At 35.7% G+C, this 20,649-nt stretch overlaps 1 protein-coding gene across 1 annotated transcript in view; it reads left to right on the forward strand.

Moving 5' to 3' along the window:
• The window catches only part of scarf2 (scavenger receptor class F, member 2), a 43,677-nt gene that overhangs the window by 16,225 nt on the left and 6,803 nt on the right, over nt 1–20,649 (forward strand). Inside the window, exons 8-10 of the mRNA XM_051679655.1 lie at nt 2,904–3,018; nt 4,344–4,468; nt 20,148–20,285. Of these exons, the coding sequence (XP_051535615.1) occupies nt 2,904–3,018; nt 4,344–4,468; nt 20,148–20,285 (378 nt within the window). The remainder of the gene's footprint in view (nt 1–2,903; nt 3,019–4,343; nt 4,469–20,147; nt 20,286–20,649) is intronic.

Consider the following 20,649-nt stretch of genomic DNA (forward strand, 5'->3'; position numbering starts at 1 on the left):
ATTTTACGGCTGTGTTTTTTGGCTCTTGTCCTGCTCGCGGAGTGAGTTAGTGAGAGCTGGTGTTGTTTCACACAGCTGAGAGAAATACTACAGGAAGAGAGAGACAAAGTACTGAGGAAAGGTGTGGGTCAACAGGGACCTGAGTGAAAGCAGTCATGATGTCATAATGGCCGACCTCAGTGAGGCCTTCCTCAACACAGCTGTGCTTGCAGGACATGTAGATGTCTCCACACTGCACAGTACTCTCGGACTGAGCTTTATACTTCTGTAATACAGTGCCTGTTATTTCATAGTGCATTAACTAATGTTAACAAATACAACTTTTGATTAAATTTTTAAATGAGCCATTTTTGTTTTTGTTTGTTTTGCAGTGATAAGTCACAATAAATCATAGTATACTCATGTAATTTGTGTTATTGACAGAATAAGTGCAATTACCTGTAAATATTTTAGTGCATAATAACTGAAAATGCAGTTAGGAAGGAAAAGAATAATAAAACCACACAAAATGTACACATACATTTAAGAGGTGAAACCCATGATATGGTATGATATAGATATTGGAGTTCAATGGAAGACCCCAAATTGTATTTATTTATTTATTTTTTGCCTTAAAATGCAATAATTTGTTTAATGCAAGTAAACTTTGGTATGGTTAAAATAGTAGACCACAATAAAACTGTATAATAAAAACACAGATAATTTAATAATTAGACCTTTTGCGATTATTACATCTCCTGATAGCAATCATTTGATCTAACGTGATTATTTGAGATAACTGCAAATATTGAGCACTTTTCATTTTTATCATATTTGACTAATTACACAAATGAACTCTGACCATCATCGACCTGCACTGTGTACTGCACTCAGAGCAGCTCCTGAAGAGCGTGTGAAGATGAAATTCTAGCTGTGATGTACATGCCCCATCAGTGGTCTCACAAAATTCTAGACAAGTATTTTAATACTGAACACAATAGGATCCCCCCTCCAGTGTCTAGGCTCTACAAAACAGGACTCAAAACATCCCGTATGGGATGTCTTCATTTCGGCCAAAATACAGGATGTCCCGCTAATATGGGAGAGTTGGCTATGTGGAGATGATAGAATGCCGGCTGTGCCGTTGGAGATGTCTCAACTGCGTCAAACTTTTCAAGCCTTGTTTTGCCACTGTCAAACATGGAGAAAAGTGATCTGAGGATTCGATTGCAAAATCCTGTTGTGGCTAAGAGTTTGTGAAGCTATTTCATGTTTTTTTTTTTTTTTAAGGAATATTCTTGGATAAATACAACCTAAGCATGCTGTTGATTGCTGCAGAAAATAATTTTGACTTGTTTATCAGTTTTTTTTTTTTAAAACAAACCAAAAAAACATGTTGACAAAAATTTACTATGGGGCAAATCATTGCTCAATTGGCCCTCATTGTAAGTGCATTTTAAATCAATTATGTACTTAATATACAGTTTATATTAAGCATAAGCACAACCAAAGAACTGCCTTTTTTGTTTATGGCCTGCTGGTATTTAACTCTTCAAGCTCGGGCCTGCTGAGAAAAAAAAAATAATTATCAAAATATTAATAACTACAGTTTTGACCAACACAAAATAGGTATCGTTTTAAAGCTTAGAAGCTGTACTTTACAATGCATGTAGACATTATGACCAAAACTGAACAAACACTTTGAAATATGCAGACAAATCAGAAGTGTTCCGTTTGGATAATTATTAATAATTTGACACTGTACATATTATTGTAATGGGTAAAAGCATCAAACTAATCAAATAGCCATGTGTCATATGTCGTTGGAAAGATCTCAAAGAGTAGAATACAACCAGCCTATTTGTTGTACTCACAGACAAAAAATATTGTGAGTAATAGCAAAGTACATGTCTTTGACATACGTTACATACATGTAAATAGATGTTGCTTATAAGCCACATTTTCGCTCAACTTCATGAAAAATAAAAAGAACATAAAATATCAGAGGAGATCGCCGTTAAAACAAGCCCACACACAACGTAATCGGATGCATAGATCATTAGATAATCCACACAAAGCACAATGTGCATACTGCACATAATGTGCTCTGTCTAAAAACATGTTAGCATTCCTGGATCAGATGACTTTATTGGAAATTATGTAGTACGTTGTCCAGTGTCATAGAACGCTAAACCAATCATATTAGGATTCAGACTGCTGAGGTGGAAGTCATCCAAATATGGGCAGAGTGGATCGTTCACTCTAATTACATATGGCAACCAGGAGATGGCATCAAGTACTTGACATAGAATGGAACTGAAGATCTCGTTACTCATGCCTGCATGCTTTGGAGAGAGAGCATACCTTTAGTCATTGTTGTATTTACATGTGTAATTAGTTCTTATGTACAATTATTATGTTTTATTTGATTGGAAAGGCTTTTGGACACTTGGATAAATTATTTTTGTAATGCAATAACTTGATTGCTTTGTTGTATCAACACAAAATTTTACTCACAGGTGACATGATGAGATATATAATGAACAAATCATAAATTCCATGAATGGAAGAGCCACATGGCCACACATTATGTTTCAATAATAATTCCAGTTGGCAAAAGATGCAAAGAAGCCACTGGCTGACTTAAATCTGACAAAACTGATCAGCCTTTAGACTACTGAGCTGGTGTGAGAGTTATAAGACATTTTGATGTTTGGGTAACTGGAATTTATTGGCTTTTATAAGAAATTCTTTTAGCATGGAAAATTAAAGACAAATTAAAAGCTGTCTAATGTGAAATTAAGATATTAGCAATGACGTGGCAGTAAAAAAGACTGCATTCCATAAAGCATTTGAGTACCAACAACTGTTTGTGCCATTTTTTAAAGAATTTTCCTTTCTTTTTTTCTCTTTCTCTCTGTCAGATCCTAATCAGCGGATGGGAGTTATAGCTGCAGGAACGTTGGTAACATTCCTGCTGGTTGTTCTACTCTCTCTGCTGTGCTGCTGTTTCCTCTGTAGCAACAAAAACAACCGCAAGTGAGTCCAAATCAACACTAGTCCCTTAAGCCTGTGGTCCCGGACATGTGCATTAAAGGAATAGTTCACCCAAAAATGAAAATTCTGTCATTAGTCACTCACCCTCATGTTGTTCCAAACTCATAAGTTTTTTTCTTCCGTGGAACACAAAAAGAGATTTTAGGGAAAATGACAGCCTCAGTCACCATTCACTTTCAAATTTCTTTTTCTTCATACAACGAAAGTGAATGGTGACTGAGGCTAAAATTCTGCAAAACATATATGTTTGTGTTCCACAGAAGAAAGTAATACAGGTTTGGAACAACATGAGTGTGAGTAAATGATGATAGATTTTTTATTATTATTATTGTTTTGGGGAGAACTATCCCTTTAATGGTTAAATAATAAATGTTAAAATGTATTTAAATAAATAATGCATTTCTAAGTATTAAGAGTGTCAGATATTTCCCACAGTTAAAAGTTTGGACACACTTGACTGAATTCATGTTTCTCATGATCTTAAAAACACTTTTATCTAAAAACTTACTTAAAACTAGTTTTGTAAACAAATATACATTTTGCAGAACTGTAATTTAGGCAAAGGATGGCTACTCTGGAGAATCTTAGATAGTTTTGATTTGTGTATTTATTTTTTTTTTTTTGGTCACTGCATAATTCCCATACTTTTCTTTGTGTTATTTTGTAGTTTGGATGACTTTACTGTTATTCAATCTTTTTGAAAATAGCAATAATAAAGAACAAGTCGCTGTGTCTAAACCTTTGATAGGTAGTGTACATCACAACCCCATTATATAACCAGGAATACCAGAGTAAATGAAGCAATCATCATACTTTTTCACTCTCACTTTTAGAAATTTCTATTCACACTTTTTGGAGATAATCATTACTTTTTCAAAGACCTATGCCCATGGCACCCCTCCCCACGCCAAAATTTATTTTAGGCCCCTGGCAAATATCATTGTGACAAAACTTGTCGCCAGAATTGTTCACAGTCAGCTGAAGTGAAAGGCTCCTCTGTTCTCCTCAGTCAATCTGGAAAACTCAAGACTCTAGAATTCTCTGCCAGCTGTTTTCTAACTTGTTTGAAAATCATAGAATGTAAGTTCAAATTTCCTCAGTTGAGACAATGACAGATCCCTCCATTTCTCCCTCATTTGCACATATACATGAACTCTATGGTTTGACCATGTATGCAGTGTGTCATTTAACCCAGAGTTAGATGAATGAAGGATTAGAGGCTATTGCTCTACATCAACACAAATCCACAATTAATTATCCATTGTAAGCAAAGTTATGTTGGTATAATGTCACCCTTCCTCTTTCAGTCCTGACCAGGAAAACTCCACCAACAGTAAGAAGGCCAAGATAATCCTGTGTGGCGGATTCAGCCGAATCAGCACCAAACTCCCCAGAATACCTCTGAGGAGACAGAAACTACCCAAAGTTGTTGGTATGTCTTTACAGTATTTTCCATCATCTAAAATTGTATATAGTTTTGGTTTTGGTTTTGGGTTAATGTGTCATCGGCTTGCCTGTTGTTTAGTGTTCCATGGTTTGACCAAAAGTGAAGCTCAGTTCTTATTATATAATATTAGTGACATCCCTTGTTTGTGTGACATTTTTTTGATGCAGATTTTATTTAGCCTAAACAGACAGTGTCATTTTTAACCTTAACCTTAAAGGAATAGTTCACCTAAAAAATTCTGTCATCATTTACTCACCCTCATGTTGTTCCAGTTCCATATGATTTTCTTTCTTCTGTGGAACACAAAAGAAGATGTTAGGCAGAATGTCTAATGCTCAGTCACCGTTCACTTTCATTGCACATCTTTTCCCCTCCCTTAACACCTCCTTGTGTGTTCCACACAAGAAAGGAAGTCATACGGGTTGTTTGGAACAACAGAAGGGTAAGTAAATGATGACAGAATTTAAATTTTGTGTGAACTATCCCTTTAAAGGTGCAGTTGTTGTTTTTTGTTTTTTTGTAAAATATTTTCTCCTATCCCAGGTTAACGTACAGAGACAATTAAAAGGGGGTGTTCACACGGGATGTGTTCCTGCATTCAAAAACAGCTAGACGGAAGCTAGGAATAGGACACAAGGAGCTCGAGACAAGATTTTAGACTTTTTTTTTTTTTTAACCTGACACAGAAATAAATGTGACACTCATGTGAAAAGTCTGACCCATGTGTAGACCAACATTATACTGTACCATAGCACAACCAAATGCAAAACTTCATCTTGTCTGAACGTCCCCTAAGTAAACCATTCATAGTTTGAATTACTGAATAGTGTAAACACTGTGGCTTTGTGGTGTTTTCAAAACATTGCTCCTGTTTGTTTGAGCAGTCCAACATGTCAATGTCTTGCTCAACCAATGGCATTTAGACACAGAGTTTTGAGTGGATCTATCTGTTGGTGCAACCAATGGAAGACGGAGGAGTGGGAGACGGGAATGGGAGATTGCCAAGAGTTTTAGTAAGATTGAAAAGTGTTTCACGGTAACCCAAACAGGGTCCTGAGGGTTTCATCTGAATGGAATGCTCTGGGTACTCGACTTATTTCCCTTGGCTCCTTGTAAAGCTTCAAGTTCTTATTAATTTGAACCCAAACAGACATTTGTTTGCTTATTCTCCTCATTTCTTTGCTCATTTCCCTATTTACTATTAAAACAGACATCTGGGTGCTGACCGATCCCCAATCAAAGACTCTTCTGTTTATGCCAGGATGGAACCGCTGTGTGGAGTTGGTTTTAGAGAGAATGCTAAATTGGTAGTTCACCGAAAAATTACAATTCTGTCATTATTTTCTCACTCTTATGTTGTTTCAAACCTGTATACCTTTTTTTTCTTCTGTAGAACACAAAGAGAGATGTTAGGCAGAACGTTAGCCTCAGTCACCATTCACTTTCATTGTATAGAAAAAATTGCAATACAAAATATTCTGATTTTTGAAAAAACAAAAGAGGACATAACTTTAATTAAAACATACAAAGCCCCAGTTGTGGGCAACAGACGGTCACGGGTGAGCACTATTAAGAGAGAGAGAGAGGGGGACAGAGTGAACGAGTTAAAGCCCCAGGCAATGCTGTCCTCCAAGAGACTATTTTACCACATTTCATAAGTTAAAGAGTCACTGCCACCAGGCCTGAGTAAAATAATTAAATAAAAAATAAACTTTAAAACAATAATGTCACTTTTGGTTAGAGTAATGTATGGCCTGCAAATAGCTTCATTGAAACTCCCCAAGCTGTTAAACCCTGGATAGACAACAAAGAACAAACAAGCAGTAAAAAGCAATGAAAAGCTGGCACTTTTGATGAAGAGATATGACCAATGTTCTGCCCTTAAACACAAACAGCCCTTTCATCTTCACATTTTATGAGACAATTCTTTGTGTGAGAAATCTTGTATTGTGACTGTCATCTGGCAAATAAAAGAAAGTATACTGACTTCAGGCACAGACAAAATCAATACATTCTGTAACAAAGATTCTATTTAGAGTCAGAGACAGTAAAACGGTAAACAGGACTTGAAAGAATCATTTTCTTAATCAGTTTTTTGTCTTGTTTTCCAGTAAAAATATCTAAACACCCTTGCTTGAGAAGCAAAACTGTGTAAGATAATAGACTTAGAGAATATATCTTGAGTTATATGAATAGTCCACCCAAGAATGAAAATTCTGTCATCATTTACCAGTGTTGGGGAAGCTATTTGAAACTGTAGCTTGCAAAGTTACAAGCTACTCAATCTTTTAAAAAGTTGTTAGCTACACTACATGCTAATAACAAAAAGTGGACAGGCATGAAAATAATTTTAGATATATAACAATCGGATGCTGTTATTTAATTAATCAATTCTGATTGCAGAAAAAGAACCAGCTCACTAAAATGAATCAGAGTTCCCAACGCTAATGGAAGTGTTTGTTTAAACAGTTTCATTTACATGAACTGCCGAAAGAACCGATTCACTTAAATGATTCGTTTTTCCCAGTGCTACATGAGAAAGAGAGGATGGTTTAGGTGAGCTTGTTTGATTACTCACTCGTCTCCATTGCTGCTTTCGCAATACAGTGTGACAAGTCTAGTGTTTTGTGGTGCTACGTCACTACTCTTTGGAAAATGTAACTAGTTACCAGTGGCGATTTCTCAGGGCCAGCAAAGCCTTATCTGCAGGCGTAACATGCCTAATAAATAAACACTGACCTTTTTGACTATGTTTTTTCAATCGCTTTCCACTCCTAATTAATCTACAAACGAATAGCAAAAAACAAACAAAAAATATCCAATCAGAATTTATTCCTCTGCTTTCAAGCAAAGTGTGACAAAAGTTTCACAAATCGCATGCACGAAGCCATGCTCCTTAGACGAAGCAGCGCATGAGTCTGAGCTCCACCCCGTCAGGCTTCAGAATTTCCACAGAATCCCTCAACAGTGTAAGTGAATAGGCATCTAAAGTCACATTGTCAGATTCATCAGCCAGTCAGATTGATTTATTTGTTCTTGTGGGTGTGGTCTTTAGGATATGTCCCAGTCCAGACCTTCTATCTGGCCTTGAGTGACGCAATCACGCTTTAAGTGATGTACGTAATTTGAAAGCAAAGAGCGTGAGATCTTGCTGACAAGTGGGCTGTCATCACTGCTGTTATTGCCGTTGAGACAGAGATCCTTATGGATTTAAAAACCTGAGATGTTCTGCATGATCGTGCGATTGATTAATTAATCAGGAAAGGATGACTGATTTTCACTTCAAGTAAATTGGTAAGTGCTTTTTGCATTGTTATAGCAACATCAGGAGTTTTCTAAGTGTAAATTAGGCTGCTTGAGCATTCAGTGTCGGATCAAGTTTTGAAAAGTAACTGTGTACCCTGACGAAACAAAATTTATTGCAAGCAAAATTTAAATTGCAAATATTATTAGAGAGCTTTTTCTTGGTATTAGACCTCCTTGGTTCTGGCTTTTGTGCGTGGATGTGTTTTTAAAATCTCAGTTGGTATTATTAGTTGACTGCCACGTAATTTATGATGTCTTATTCATTGTGAAACTGTGTTTTCTTAATGGCATGAATCGCACTGAAGGTCTAGACTTAAAATGCACAGGCCCCAGCTGCTAGTTACTAAAAAAGCTATTGTGAAAACATCTGAGCTATATCACGCTACTGAAAAATTTAGTTATGTTAGTTGTGTTGCTACTTTTAGTTAACTGCTCCCCAATACAGTAATTTACTCACTTTTATGTTGTTCCAAACCTGTATTCTTCTCTTCATTAGAACACAAATGGAGATGTTCAGTCTCAGTCACCATTCACTTTCATTGTATGTTTAAAAAAAAAAAAAAAAGCAATGATGATGATGACTGAACGGTCCCTAATATTCTGCCTAAAAGTTCCATATTTCCTTATTATGGGACTAGTCAATTTATTTATTTATTCAAAACTCAAAATCGCTGAAACAGCATAACTATACACAGTAGAGAGCTGTATCAGTCAAACACAGAGACTTGCCAATTATTTCAAACCTTTTCTTTAAAACATGTTCATTGCATCTTGTGCATTATTTACAATTACTTTTGTAATTGATGTTGATTTGAGTCATAGATAACATCCATAATTTGTTCAGATTAAGAATTTATTTCAGTTAATTTAATAAGTTTAAGTACTGGACATAAAAGGACAACACTCTGTGTTTTTATACTGCTTTATATTTTTATAAATATGTGGCCTCATAAAGGTCAAAATGCCCCTGAAAATAATTCCAGGGGGCAAATATACTGAATAAAAAAGTGAATTTCTGACACTGCTTCAAGCACACTCAAAATCAATGCAAACAATAAGTACGTTAATAAGTACGAATCAGGTCCAATACCGCACTCATTTACTTGTAGTTGTGCTTGTAAATATGCTTAGATACCAAAAACAGATTCCATCTGATGTACGAATGGCATTCCGTAAACATTCAGCGCTCAAATTAAAAACACATTATGTCCTAGTGTGATATTAAACTGCAAAGGCTGCGACTTAATGATGTAAATATATAGTTTGCATGTACTGCACACTTAAAATTATGCCGACACCGGCTGCTCATACCTTTGAGAGCTCCTTGGCTCATACACAGAAAACACCATAATGAGCATTGTGCGCACTGTTTGAAGCAAATAACGGCGAGCTGAACGCTAATTCACTTTGTAGCGTGAGGCACATCCAGACTACATATTTATTTAATTAAAAAGCAGCCTTTTGCGGTTCAGTAATCACACTGGGTAACGTAAGGACCTGCTTTTTCAAAGGTGAGAAGCTACCATCAAGAACACACAGAAACGGAAAGTGCTTAACTCCAAAATAAAATCTTCCGCCAAAATAAAAGCTCAGTTTAAATGGAAAAAAGTATGACAGAAATGTATCACTACTGTTTAGTTATGTAATATTCACTTTAAAACTATTACTACTACTACTGCTAATAAAAATAATAACTCACTAGTAATTGTATTATATTTAAGCAATATCACACATCTGTGATGATCTGTAATGCAGCACTTTTTTTTGACAAAAATAACTCCAGTGTTGTATTTTGGATTTTGCTGTGAGGTTTTATAATTAATTCATTGTTCTATTTTCATTTGATTAAAGTTTTAAGAAATTCATTTATTAAGACACCATTCTGATGAAAAAACTGAAATAAACAATTTATATGGATTTCAGAACAAAAAAAAAAACAAAACCAGGTATTTGTATCAGCAAGTACCAAAAATGAAATGTCAGTACTCGTTCTCAAAAAATAGTATTGGGACATCCCTACCAATTATGCTTAATAACCTGCCAATGGTGCCATTTAAATGCTTGTAAGAAGGTGCTTTTATAACAGGGAAAGGTAATAAACTTAAGCAAAAATAAATGTCATTTTGCATGTAAACACCTTTAGCAAAATTCTGGCAGCTTATTCAATGAGCACATTTACATGCACATTCTTTCACCTGTTACACTTATTAAGCTGACAATGAGTAAGGTCATGTAAATGCCTTAAATGGCTTTACTTTATTAGGGTAAAGGTTGTAAATGGTTTAAGCAAAAACCAAATCACACAGGTAGATTTTTGCTAAGCTTGGGATCGATGCCTTTTCACACATAGATATTCTGAAGATTTTCTCGATGATTATCGATATACTGTATATCGGGATTTTTTTTTTCAGATATAAATAGGGCTGCTCGTTGCACATAGTTTTTGTCTTTTCAAACACATTTCTCAACACAACTTTGGTAAAGTGTGAGTGGCAGGGTAAATTAAAGGGGGTCGCACACCAGACGCGTCTGGCAGATGACATGGTGCATTCTAAAATTCGTAACAATTATTTTCTACGAAGGTACACTCGCCACCAACGCTCAGCGTCAAAATTCTGCAGTGCAACGGAGTGCATCTCGCATAGTTATCCATTAAATTCGAGTCAAATCATTATCAAAGGACAATGATTATTTACTCCAGTAGCCATCACTGGATGATATACTGTGTATAAGTGTCTTTCATAGAGCTACACAATGTATTTTCAGATAAAAATATGTCGTTTTATGGTTTGACAGCTTGAATGAAAGACTTATTCAAGGCTATATACATTGCATAATAAACATCACCATTTCTCATTGTTCAGTTTGAGCAGTTACACCAGTTTCATACACTAACCTGCAAACTCATCAACGTCACTTTGTTCATTCTTGAAGTACAAAAACCTTTGTAACTTTGGACTGCCTTCTGCTGCGCCGCATCAGCTCGTCCTCCGTGTGTGATACCGGTGCTTTTCCTACCAGCGACCCGGCTTCAGTAAATGTTATATCACCCTCTTATGGTCTCCCAATGCTATTATGCCACACTATTAAACAGAGGGCCAGTTGAGTGAATTGGAAAGCATGCAAATTAGGCTTCTAATTTAAATGTCGGCTAATTTAAAAATACTGATGCCTCAAAAATATATTGACAAAATAATGTGCCGATCAATAATCGATATATCGATATTTTATGATATCCCATTTTTTGTCCATTACCCCAATTTCTCTCTGTATGAAAACACTTTACCACCATTCTGACCGGCTTATCCAGTGTGCGCAAGTGTTGTGCGCATGACTGTTTACTGTTGATATTAAAAGCAGAGAATAATCTGATGATTTCAAATCACATGTAAATGCATTTTTCTTGCATTGTCATATTTTTTTAAATAAACTTATTTTTGGTAATAATCAGCATATCGGTGTGCATGTAAACATTTTTCATGTTTACATGTCTTGTGGGCATGCCTGTTTATATTTTGACATCACCTCTGAAGAAATACCTGATAATTTCATGTCTCATGTAAGCACGATTCTCTTGCGTTGTCTGGGTTTTAGAATGAGCTGATTTTTATTGTTATTAGCGTACCGTTGTGCTTGCAAATGCACTCAATTTTTCTTTTTATGGTCACAAGATCTGTAAACAATTTTGAGAATTGAAAGCAAAATCAGAAGTAGCTTCTACTCATTTCTCTTCCCCAATCTGGTCTTCCCCACCCCATCAAACTGCTCACTTCAGAGGAGCTGGATGAAAATATAGCTTTTTCTTTCTTTAGTTTTCCTCTTCTTTCTTTTCCTGTTGCAAGCCAGTGGCTCTGCTCTCCTCATTGGCTGAAGCAGTGAGGTCTGCTGTTTTTTCTTTCCTTTCTTCCCCCACTTTTTCAGTAACTCTATCCTCAGGAGAGCGGGGGGCTGGGGGGTTCTTTAGACAGGAAGTGACCAAATTTACCTCAATGTGAGTCCTGATTTGCCCATACTACAGCTGGTAATGATAGATTTAATGAGAAAAGGGTGAAAACAAAGAATGAAAATGTTTAAATCCTTCTGACCTTCATGTTATCATTTAATTTCCCTGTATAATTTAGATACATTGTACAAACATAAGACAGTCAAACACTAGCGCAGTCATTCCGTATTGAAATGAGAACTCTGGGCATATTTTGCCATAACGTTTTACAGTTTTTGCAAGGCAGCACTATATTGATATTCCTCTGTAAAAAAAAAAAAAATAAATAAAAAATACCTAAACAACCTTAAACTAAGTATTACATTTCTGCAATTAATTCAGCCTGAGCCACTTAAAATGCAGAATTTATTAGGTGTGGTATCTATTTTTTTTTTTTTCTTCACTTTATAATTATGACATTTATAAATTCAGGAATTAAATATGTATATTTTAAGCTCGTTTCTTGTTTATTTAAAAAAGAGCAAAAAACGCAGTTACAGTAAGGCACTTACAATTGAATTGAATGGGGCCATTCCATAACAATTAAAACACACACAGTTTTAAAAAGTATAGCCACAGGATGTACATTATACGTGTTAACATGAGTTTAATGTGATGAAATCACTTATAGGGTTTGTGCCACAAATGCTGTCAAATGAGCTTAACTTCTATTGAACCTGGAATATTCCTTTTAAAGTCTGAAAATCTTCCAATGACTTCCATTGATAGAATGTTCTGCATTCAAAATGTACAATCAACAGTGATTCAGTCATTGCAATGTTTGCATAGTGATTTGTGATTGGTCTTCTTTCTTACATCTAATTGCATACTGAATTGTGATTGGTCTTTTCTTCCTTGCATGTATTTAGCCACTTCAGCCGGCTTTATAACGCCAGCTATAAATTAATTCTTGTGTACAGCCGACTGAAAATAAGGCCACGTCCAAAATAAAAAGTTTTTGTTTGAAAATGCATTCATTTTGCTACATGTACACCTCACACTCACACTGGAACAGCATTTTCCTCCACCAAAAATGCCCATTTCCAAAACTATCACTTTAGGAATCTGAAAACGAGGTTTTCAAGTGATAACTGATTAGTATGGACATGGCCTAAGACTGGCAAAGCATCTCTGGCAAAGACCTGAACCTAAGCTTATCTAAAACTTTAACACTGCTATTTCCTTCATTAAATGCATTCATACTAGCCTGCTTCAGTTCCATATTTTCATGTACTTAGCTATAACCATACAACAGAAAATGTGGTCTTTTTCCATATACTGTATATAAACATGTTTCTAAAGAGCATGTCAGAAAGACAAGCCACCTGTTGTCCAACACCAGCAGAGCCTTTTCACAGCTGAGCATTAATGCAGCTGGGATGTGCCAGTAATGCACTTTTGTTCAAGGCTTGTATAGCAAAGGGTGGGCTGCCAGTGGTGGCTAGACCAGTCATAGTCTCTTGTCTCTGACGATGTCTGAAAAAGCAGTTGTCCAAAGTCAGTACATCCCATAGTAACAGCTTTGAGTCTGTTTGCATGTGTACCCAACATGCATGTCATGCCATTTCACAGTGTGGTGGTCCCACAGGGGCCTTCATGAATCTGTGTGATAAGATGCTGGTTACATGAACAGCAGCAAACAGAGAGAAGCGATTCCTCTGACATTCTGGAAAGCTCTTCCAGTATTTACAGCTGCTTGGAAAAAGTATAAAGTATGGAATGTAAATTGTTTCATTGTAGGAGAGTCTCCAAAAATTCAGTTTTATTTATCTTCGGTTTACAGTGGTATGTGCTGTTGAAATGTTTATTTTAGAAAATGCATTATTAAAGCATTTTTATTTTTTATTTTTTTTCCCACAGGAAGAAATGTAAGACTAAGCATGTTGTTAATCAATAGCAATATTTTGTGTGAAGTGTGAACTCTTTAGGAAGAAGCACCTATGCTAGTTCTTAAACAAATGCTAAAGCCATGTCCACACATTTGTCTAATGTCATCAGTTTCCAAAGTATGTGGTACTAGTGAGTGTTTTCGAAAAGCTCCATTTTCGGTGGATTAAAACGCCATTCTGGGGTGGATGAGAGGGGTAAACATAGCAAAATCAATGTCTTTTGAAATGAAAATGTATTAGTTTAGCAGAAAGTTCATAAGATAGTAGAAAGTTTGTGAATGAAAACATGAACGTTTAGAGGGATTGTTCATTCTTAGAGGGTTGTTCACATTAGGACAGGGGTTCCCAACGGGGGCAGTACCGCCCACCCAGGAGGCGTTCAAAGGACGCCAGGGGTCGCTGAGAGCAAATTAGTAGAGAGGGGTGCGTTAGGTTACAAATGGGGGGCGTTTATCAGTCATAATATTCAAATCTATCGTCAAGTTCGTCTTTGCATTAAAACATTTATCTAGACTTGGAGTATATATCAGTTGGTTCTCAATTATATGGGTTGGTACGCATTTGTACCACGGTTCATCTGATTTTGAAGTCTAGCGGCGCATTTGAAGTGTCTGGTTTAGCAGCGTCAAATACACTGGTGGAGGCACAACCTCGGCTAATGCATCTGTATGACTCTGTAGATGGATACAGTTCAATGGACAGAGCAGCACGAGCGCAAAGCTCTTAAAGCTCGAGCTCTTAAACTCGCAGCTTTGCAAAAATCAGTGAGAAGCAAGGTGCGAGAAGTGGAAACCATTTGAATTCGGCACAGAATTCTACATCACTGCCCTTGAATTTACTATAGTAACACTAACTGTACTTTAGGCAGAAATAGATTGATAATAAATATCATATCACTGCTTCAGCTTTTATTAAATTTGTCATAGGCTACATTAGGGGTGTGAGGGAATATAATACATTTTTGTTACAACTTATAAATATTTATTATATTTAGTATTTCTTGTTTTTACATGTGTTTAGAGTAGGTCTACTGTTTATAATTAAAAAAGTGCCATAGTTTGTTTTATAGAAATCATGTTACATCTAACCATGGTAGTGAAGATCCATGCTTCCATGTGTTAACTGTGGTCTTGTTACAAATACAACTGTTAAAACTATAAAAATAAATAATTAATGAATAAATTAAAAACTTTCAAAAAAGGCAAATGTAAAATATATTAACAATATCACTTTTATTATTAGGCTGGGGTAAGGGAATTAAGTAGGGATGCATTCATCAAAAAAAAGGTTGAGAACCACTTCTTTAGGAGATTAGAAACTAAAATAATTAGCACAATATGTCAAGTGCCCAATATGTATCTTTCAGTGTGTATGTCTTAGCCACTAGGCTACAGTAATGATTCTTCCTGGTAGTTTTAAATGTAAAATCTAATACTAATGGAAGCCCCGCTTTAAAGTTAACATAAAACAGAATTTGCAAGTCATTTTACTTCCATAATGTGACATATTTCCAAGATAAACAGAAAACAAGACTTGATTTTATCCATTGGGAATTGATTGAAGTGTGAAAACTGGGCTTTACATACCAGAATGCAGCCATGTGGTTGAAGAGGAGATGTTGCAAAATAAGAGAGGTTGGCGACATCATCCGAAAAGGAAGGTTGTTTCTAAGGTGGAGTAAAGGGTCAGTCAGGCCGAACGAGTTTTTCTGTTAAAAGTAGTAAGGCGCAGCTCAACAAATGGAACAGGATGCAAGTGTCTTGAGACACCTTTTTAAATGTTTAAGTTCTTTTAACTTATTACTGCATCTTAAATGTGGCACTCCTGCACGAGACGCAGTCAAAGACGTCTGTCGTTCACGTTTACATAGAAAAACTATTTGAAAACAGTGGACACAAAAACATGCTCAGAGTAAATGGCCCTCAAGTTTTTACATTTTGAGGAAAGATTACAGACAAACATTTGTTTTCTTTGGAATAAGGGTCATTAACAAATAAGGTTGTCAGAGGTGATAAACATGAGAAATAATTTTAAAAATCTTGTTCAAAACATATGACAGATTCATAGTAATATTTGTGTCCTTTCTACCAAAAATATTTAATGATTTAAAAAATGTCAAGTTGTATAACCATCAAGTAAAAGGTATTAAAATACTTTCCTTGCACCTCGAATACACCTGAGTGTAACAACTTGTCAAGTTGTATAACCATCAAGTAAAAGGTATTAAAGTACATACACGTGTATATACATATATGTGTATGTATATCATGATTTTAAAATTTTCTTAAGGTTACTTAATTTGACATGAAGAAAATGCGTCCTCTCTGTTTTATTTATTTATTTTTAATGACAACACAATGGCTACCTGCATGTTGGTTACACCACCTTACTTTGATTTGGTGAACAAAGGTTTTTCAAATATTAATAATATTTTAAAGTAAATTGTTTCACTGCTTATTTTTTAAAATAAATAATAATGAACATGAATGAAATCCTGCTCACTGCTGCTTCTGGCAAACAGTATATGATTTATTAATACGTTTCAGTCATGCAACCTTTATCAGGTATTTAAACATGTAAAAAGGTTGCATGACCGAAACATTGTATTAATAAATTGTAAACTATTCACAAGCAGCAGAAGTGTGCTGGATTTTTTTCTTGTTTATTTACTTCATTGTTTGTTTCTTTGCACCTGCTCTATCAGCTGTGCAGTGTTTTTTTTCTTCTTTTTTGTAAAAAAAAATAATAATAAAAAAATATGATTCCAAACTACTTATGCCAACATTTCTTTTTTCAAGAATTTCAGCTTTTACTGAGACTTTTACTTTTGTTTTACTGTCTCCAGACGGTTACAAGCCCCATGCAGAAATTTTTTTCAAAATGACCTAACTCAGAAATTGAAAACATGTTTATCGTAGTTATCGTAGGTGTATTCAAGTAAATGTTTTTTGTGAATTGCATTTAAACTCTAAAGCATTTTCAAGCTGCCGCCAGTAAAAAAAAATTGTTGTTGTTGTCCTAAATTTGTAAGCATGTCATTTTGGTTCTGTTCAACCCATCTCCCTCCAAATAGTCTTATATTATTCCACTACATGGCAGGAAGTACTAGAATTTTTTTTTTTTTTTTTCCTATATCACCTTCCTTCACAAAATGCTGAATGATGTAGGTGTTGCTATAATGCATTTTAGCCCTCTCAGATGTAGAGGTGGGTAGTAACGCGCTACATTTACTCTGTTACATTTACTTGAGTAACATTTTGGGAAAAAATTACTTTTAAGAGTAGTAGTTTTAATGGTGGGTACTTTACTCTTACTCAAGTGAAATTCTAATGAAAAAAATTTACTCTTCGTTACAATGGGAGACGTTACTGTTGTTACTGGTTTTAATTCAGTAAGTGTTAATAAATGCGTAATTTACTGAGAGATTTTTGAAAGGAACTTTTACGACACCGGAAATTTACAGCGGCGCTCTGTCACTCGACTCAAGTTCATCACTGCATCAACAGCAGTAAGCGCTCAAAACAAAAACTTTCTTTATTTCACACAGTGAAAATGAAGAGTTACGTTTATGAGATGCCTGCATTCAACACCAAAACAAGCGGGAATTTCAGCATACAGAATTACGGATTCAACTAAGAAAACATGTTGCGGTAAGTTGTGGTAATAATGATAACGCGGGCTTGTTTGTTATGGTAATGGTCAGTTTCAGCATGATTCTTTACCTACGGGCTCAGTTGATCTCAGTTTTTAAGTAAACATTTTCTTGTATCAGTGCTGCTATACATCAGTGCAAATAAATCCATGTTACAAACTGTCTACAACGGACGCGAATGATGTCGCGTAGCAACGCCATGCGGACGCATCCATTGGAGACAGTGTCATTGATTAAATGGGAGCAGTTTGTTTTTGTCTCATCGTGCCGTGCCACATGCGTCTGATGTAGACAGAATGTTATTTTGCTCTGCTGATCACGTGCTTGATAATGCAGAAGGAACATACAGCCATATGTGTTATAAAGCACGCGTGCAATGCGTTTTTCTTAAGGACAACAGAGAACAAGCTCTGAACTAAATTAAGCCTAAAATGAAGTGAATAAATGAAGCTGCACCCTATCTCAGTGTTTAGAAACATGTCTAAACACATAGATAAGGTGCAACTTTTGTCAGTGTATACTGTAAGCTACAGAATATACTGAACTAAGAATCCATGCAGGACTTTATAAAGTTGTGAAATAGCAACATTAGGTTAATAATGCTTGCTTTGATTCATAACTAAGAATATACAATAATATACATTATAATATAATTGAGCCTGTGAGACATTTTTTTATTTTTTTTTTATGTAATAATTGTTAGGAACGTTTCCAAACATTTCTTCTCATTTTCAAACCCGATCTGTCAAGCATCCTTAAAGTGATAGTTCACACATAAATGTATATTCTGTCATCGTTTAGAAGAGACTCACTCTCATTGTTCCAAACATTTGTGTCTTCGTCTTTTCTGGAACCAAAAACAAGGTATTAAGCAGAATGTTCGACATCCTCAGTCACCATTCTCTTTCAAAAATGACAAACAAATGGAAGTGAATGGTGACTGAGGCTAAAAGTCTGTCTTATCTCCTTAATTGTGTTCATTGTGTCCAAGTCATACTGGTTTAGAACATGAGGGTGAATAAAGGATATCATCATTTTCATTTTTAAACTCTGACTGTAACAGTGGGTATAAAGGATGACATAGGCACATGATTCATGCACGCAAGGTGTTAAAATTAATAATCAGATCTTTGCAATGTAACTAGTTATTCACTACTTGAGTAATATTTTAATTCGATACTTTCTTACTCAAGTAATTATTAACATTAGTACTTCTATTTGTGTAATTAATTTTTAAAAGACTTTCAGTCTAATTTTCAGTTCTTGCACCACTCCCATTTTTTCATAGAATATCTCGGTCTCTGAGTGGTCTAGAAAGCAGAGATCCTCCCCTTTTCGATGTTGTATAATGTATTTTATCATTAATAGTTGATAACATATATTTCTGATGATTTGTTTAGCATGCTTTTCCTGCGGAACTGCATATTTTGTTCTAGACATCTAAGATATAACATTGGATTATTCACACAAGCAAGCTCACAGACAAGTAAACAATGGCTCATTTTTTTTAGATGTTCCTAAGGTAAAAGCAAATATAAAGTTTTTAGCTAGTTGGGGCTTACAGCTGCAGTTATCGGTGCATAAAAGAGACATGTGTATTTGATTTCTTACAAATATCATATTTTACTTTGTGATTCTTTTGAAAATCTTTTAAAATGTGGTATTAGTGCAACAAAATAAAACATACGGTCATGTTCCTGAGAATGAGAGTTTTTATTTTATATATAATTTGTCTAAGTGCTATTTTAAAGACTTTTATATTCATATTTATAATTCTACCACATAACCACTAAGTGGTGCTTATTTGTGACGCTGATGATTTAAGGCCGTATTTTTGTTATTTTAAGTATAAGTATAACATAAATGCAGAAGTGATGGTTATCTTTGAAAATTTCAAATTCTAAGCTTTCAAGCGATACCGCATATGCCTGACTTTATATACGGTGACCTTTTACACATTTTAAGTGTCAACTTTTTTGGCGATATAGCGCCCCATGTTGGACCCGCCGGCGGGTCCCCAGAGTTTAAGAGCTTAATGTATTTTTAATAACTTCATAGATCCGGACAAAAAAAATTAGTATGTCACTAACACATACGTAATGTGCACCAATCAGTCATACACAAGACCAGGAATGTGTATTAGCTACTGCAAGAATAGGGTGAATTTTGATTTAAAGCTGACTTTAAAGGAACCTTTAGCTAGACCCTATTAGATATGACAGAAGCTTACATTAAACCTCTACATGGCTAATAGTCAAATAGCAGTGTCAGAGGTGTAACCAGGCAAAGCTACTGTGGTTAGCATCTACTCTAGTGCCTCCTGGCTGAGAGCAGATTTGAGTAACAAACCACAGGAATCTCCAGCCGACCAACTTTTCTAGGTCAGCATGAATGCATCATCATTACATTTAAGTGGGTGGAAGGAAGTGGCCACCATGACTTTAATTAGCAGGCAAAAGAACTGGGCTAAAGTTGTGGCCTCAGAAGTATTTGGAAATTGTAACCACAATTAAAAATGTATAAATATGAACTTTATCTAAAGCAACAAATATTCTGGTTCAAATTCGAACAAAAAAGTTCTTCAGTTGCCCGTATTGCATACCACTGGTGTGCTTTGAAGAGTAACATTTGCTGTCAATGCTGGCTTTCATACAGATTATCCACACTCATTTTGCAGACTGTATACTCTTGTCTGTCACCAATACAGACTGGAGAGCCTAACATCTCATCACATGTGTTGTTAAAGAGCCTTTGTTTGTTGTAGAGCCCATGGAGCCCTCTTCCACTGATCTGACCTGACTTCTCTGTTTGTTTTCCCCTTGTCCAAACCCTTAGTTACCCACCACGATCCTGAGAACACGGTTGAATCCCCCTCCGTGGTGGACCAGCCTTCTCCATCTTGGTCATCTCAGGAGTCTTTCTCTTCCTTTGAAACAAGCGAAGATGGGCCTGTTTACTGCATACCACATGAAGGTAAGATAAAGTGGGAACTTGCGCAGATAAACCATCTGTTTGTACAACAGAGAGTAGTGATCAGGGAGTTGAGGAGTCTCCTAACGATTGACCCCATTCTGTGCTAAGCGCCGGGCCTCCAGGCGAGTATATCATGTGCACTGAGATAATACAAACAACAAATGCTGTAAAACGCTGTAAAAAACGCTGTAAAAATCAGCAGATGGTGCGTTTTCAGAAAGTGACTCGGATCTTTTAAATAAATTGTGGTTTGGAAGGGATTAGTCTTTCCAACTGTTGTTCTCTGCTCAATTTAGGGTGCTGGCAAAATTTATATTAAAGTTTGTTAAAGAAACACACAAAGCAGTGTTCCATATGTTAATGT

The sequence above is a fragment of the Myxocyprinus asiaticus genome, chromosome 3, assembly GCF_019703515.2.
Source record: "Myxocyprinus asiaticus isolate MX2 ecotype Aquarium Trade chromosome 3, UBuf_Myxa_2, whole genome shotgun sequence".
NCBI classification, from domain to species: Eukaryota; Metazoa; Chordata; class Actinopteri; order Cypriniformes; family Catostomidae; genus Myxocyprinus; species Myxocyprinus asiaticus.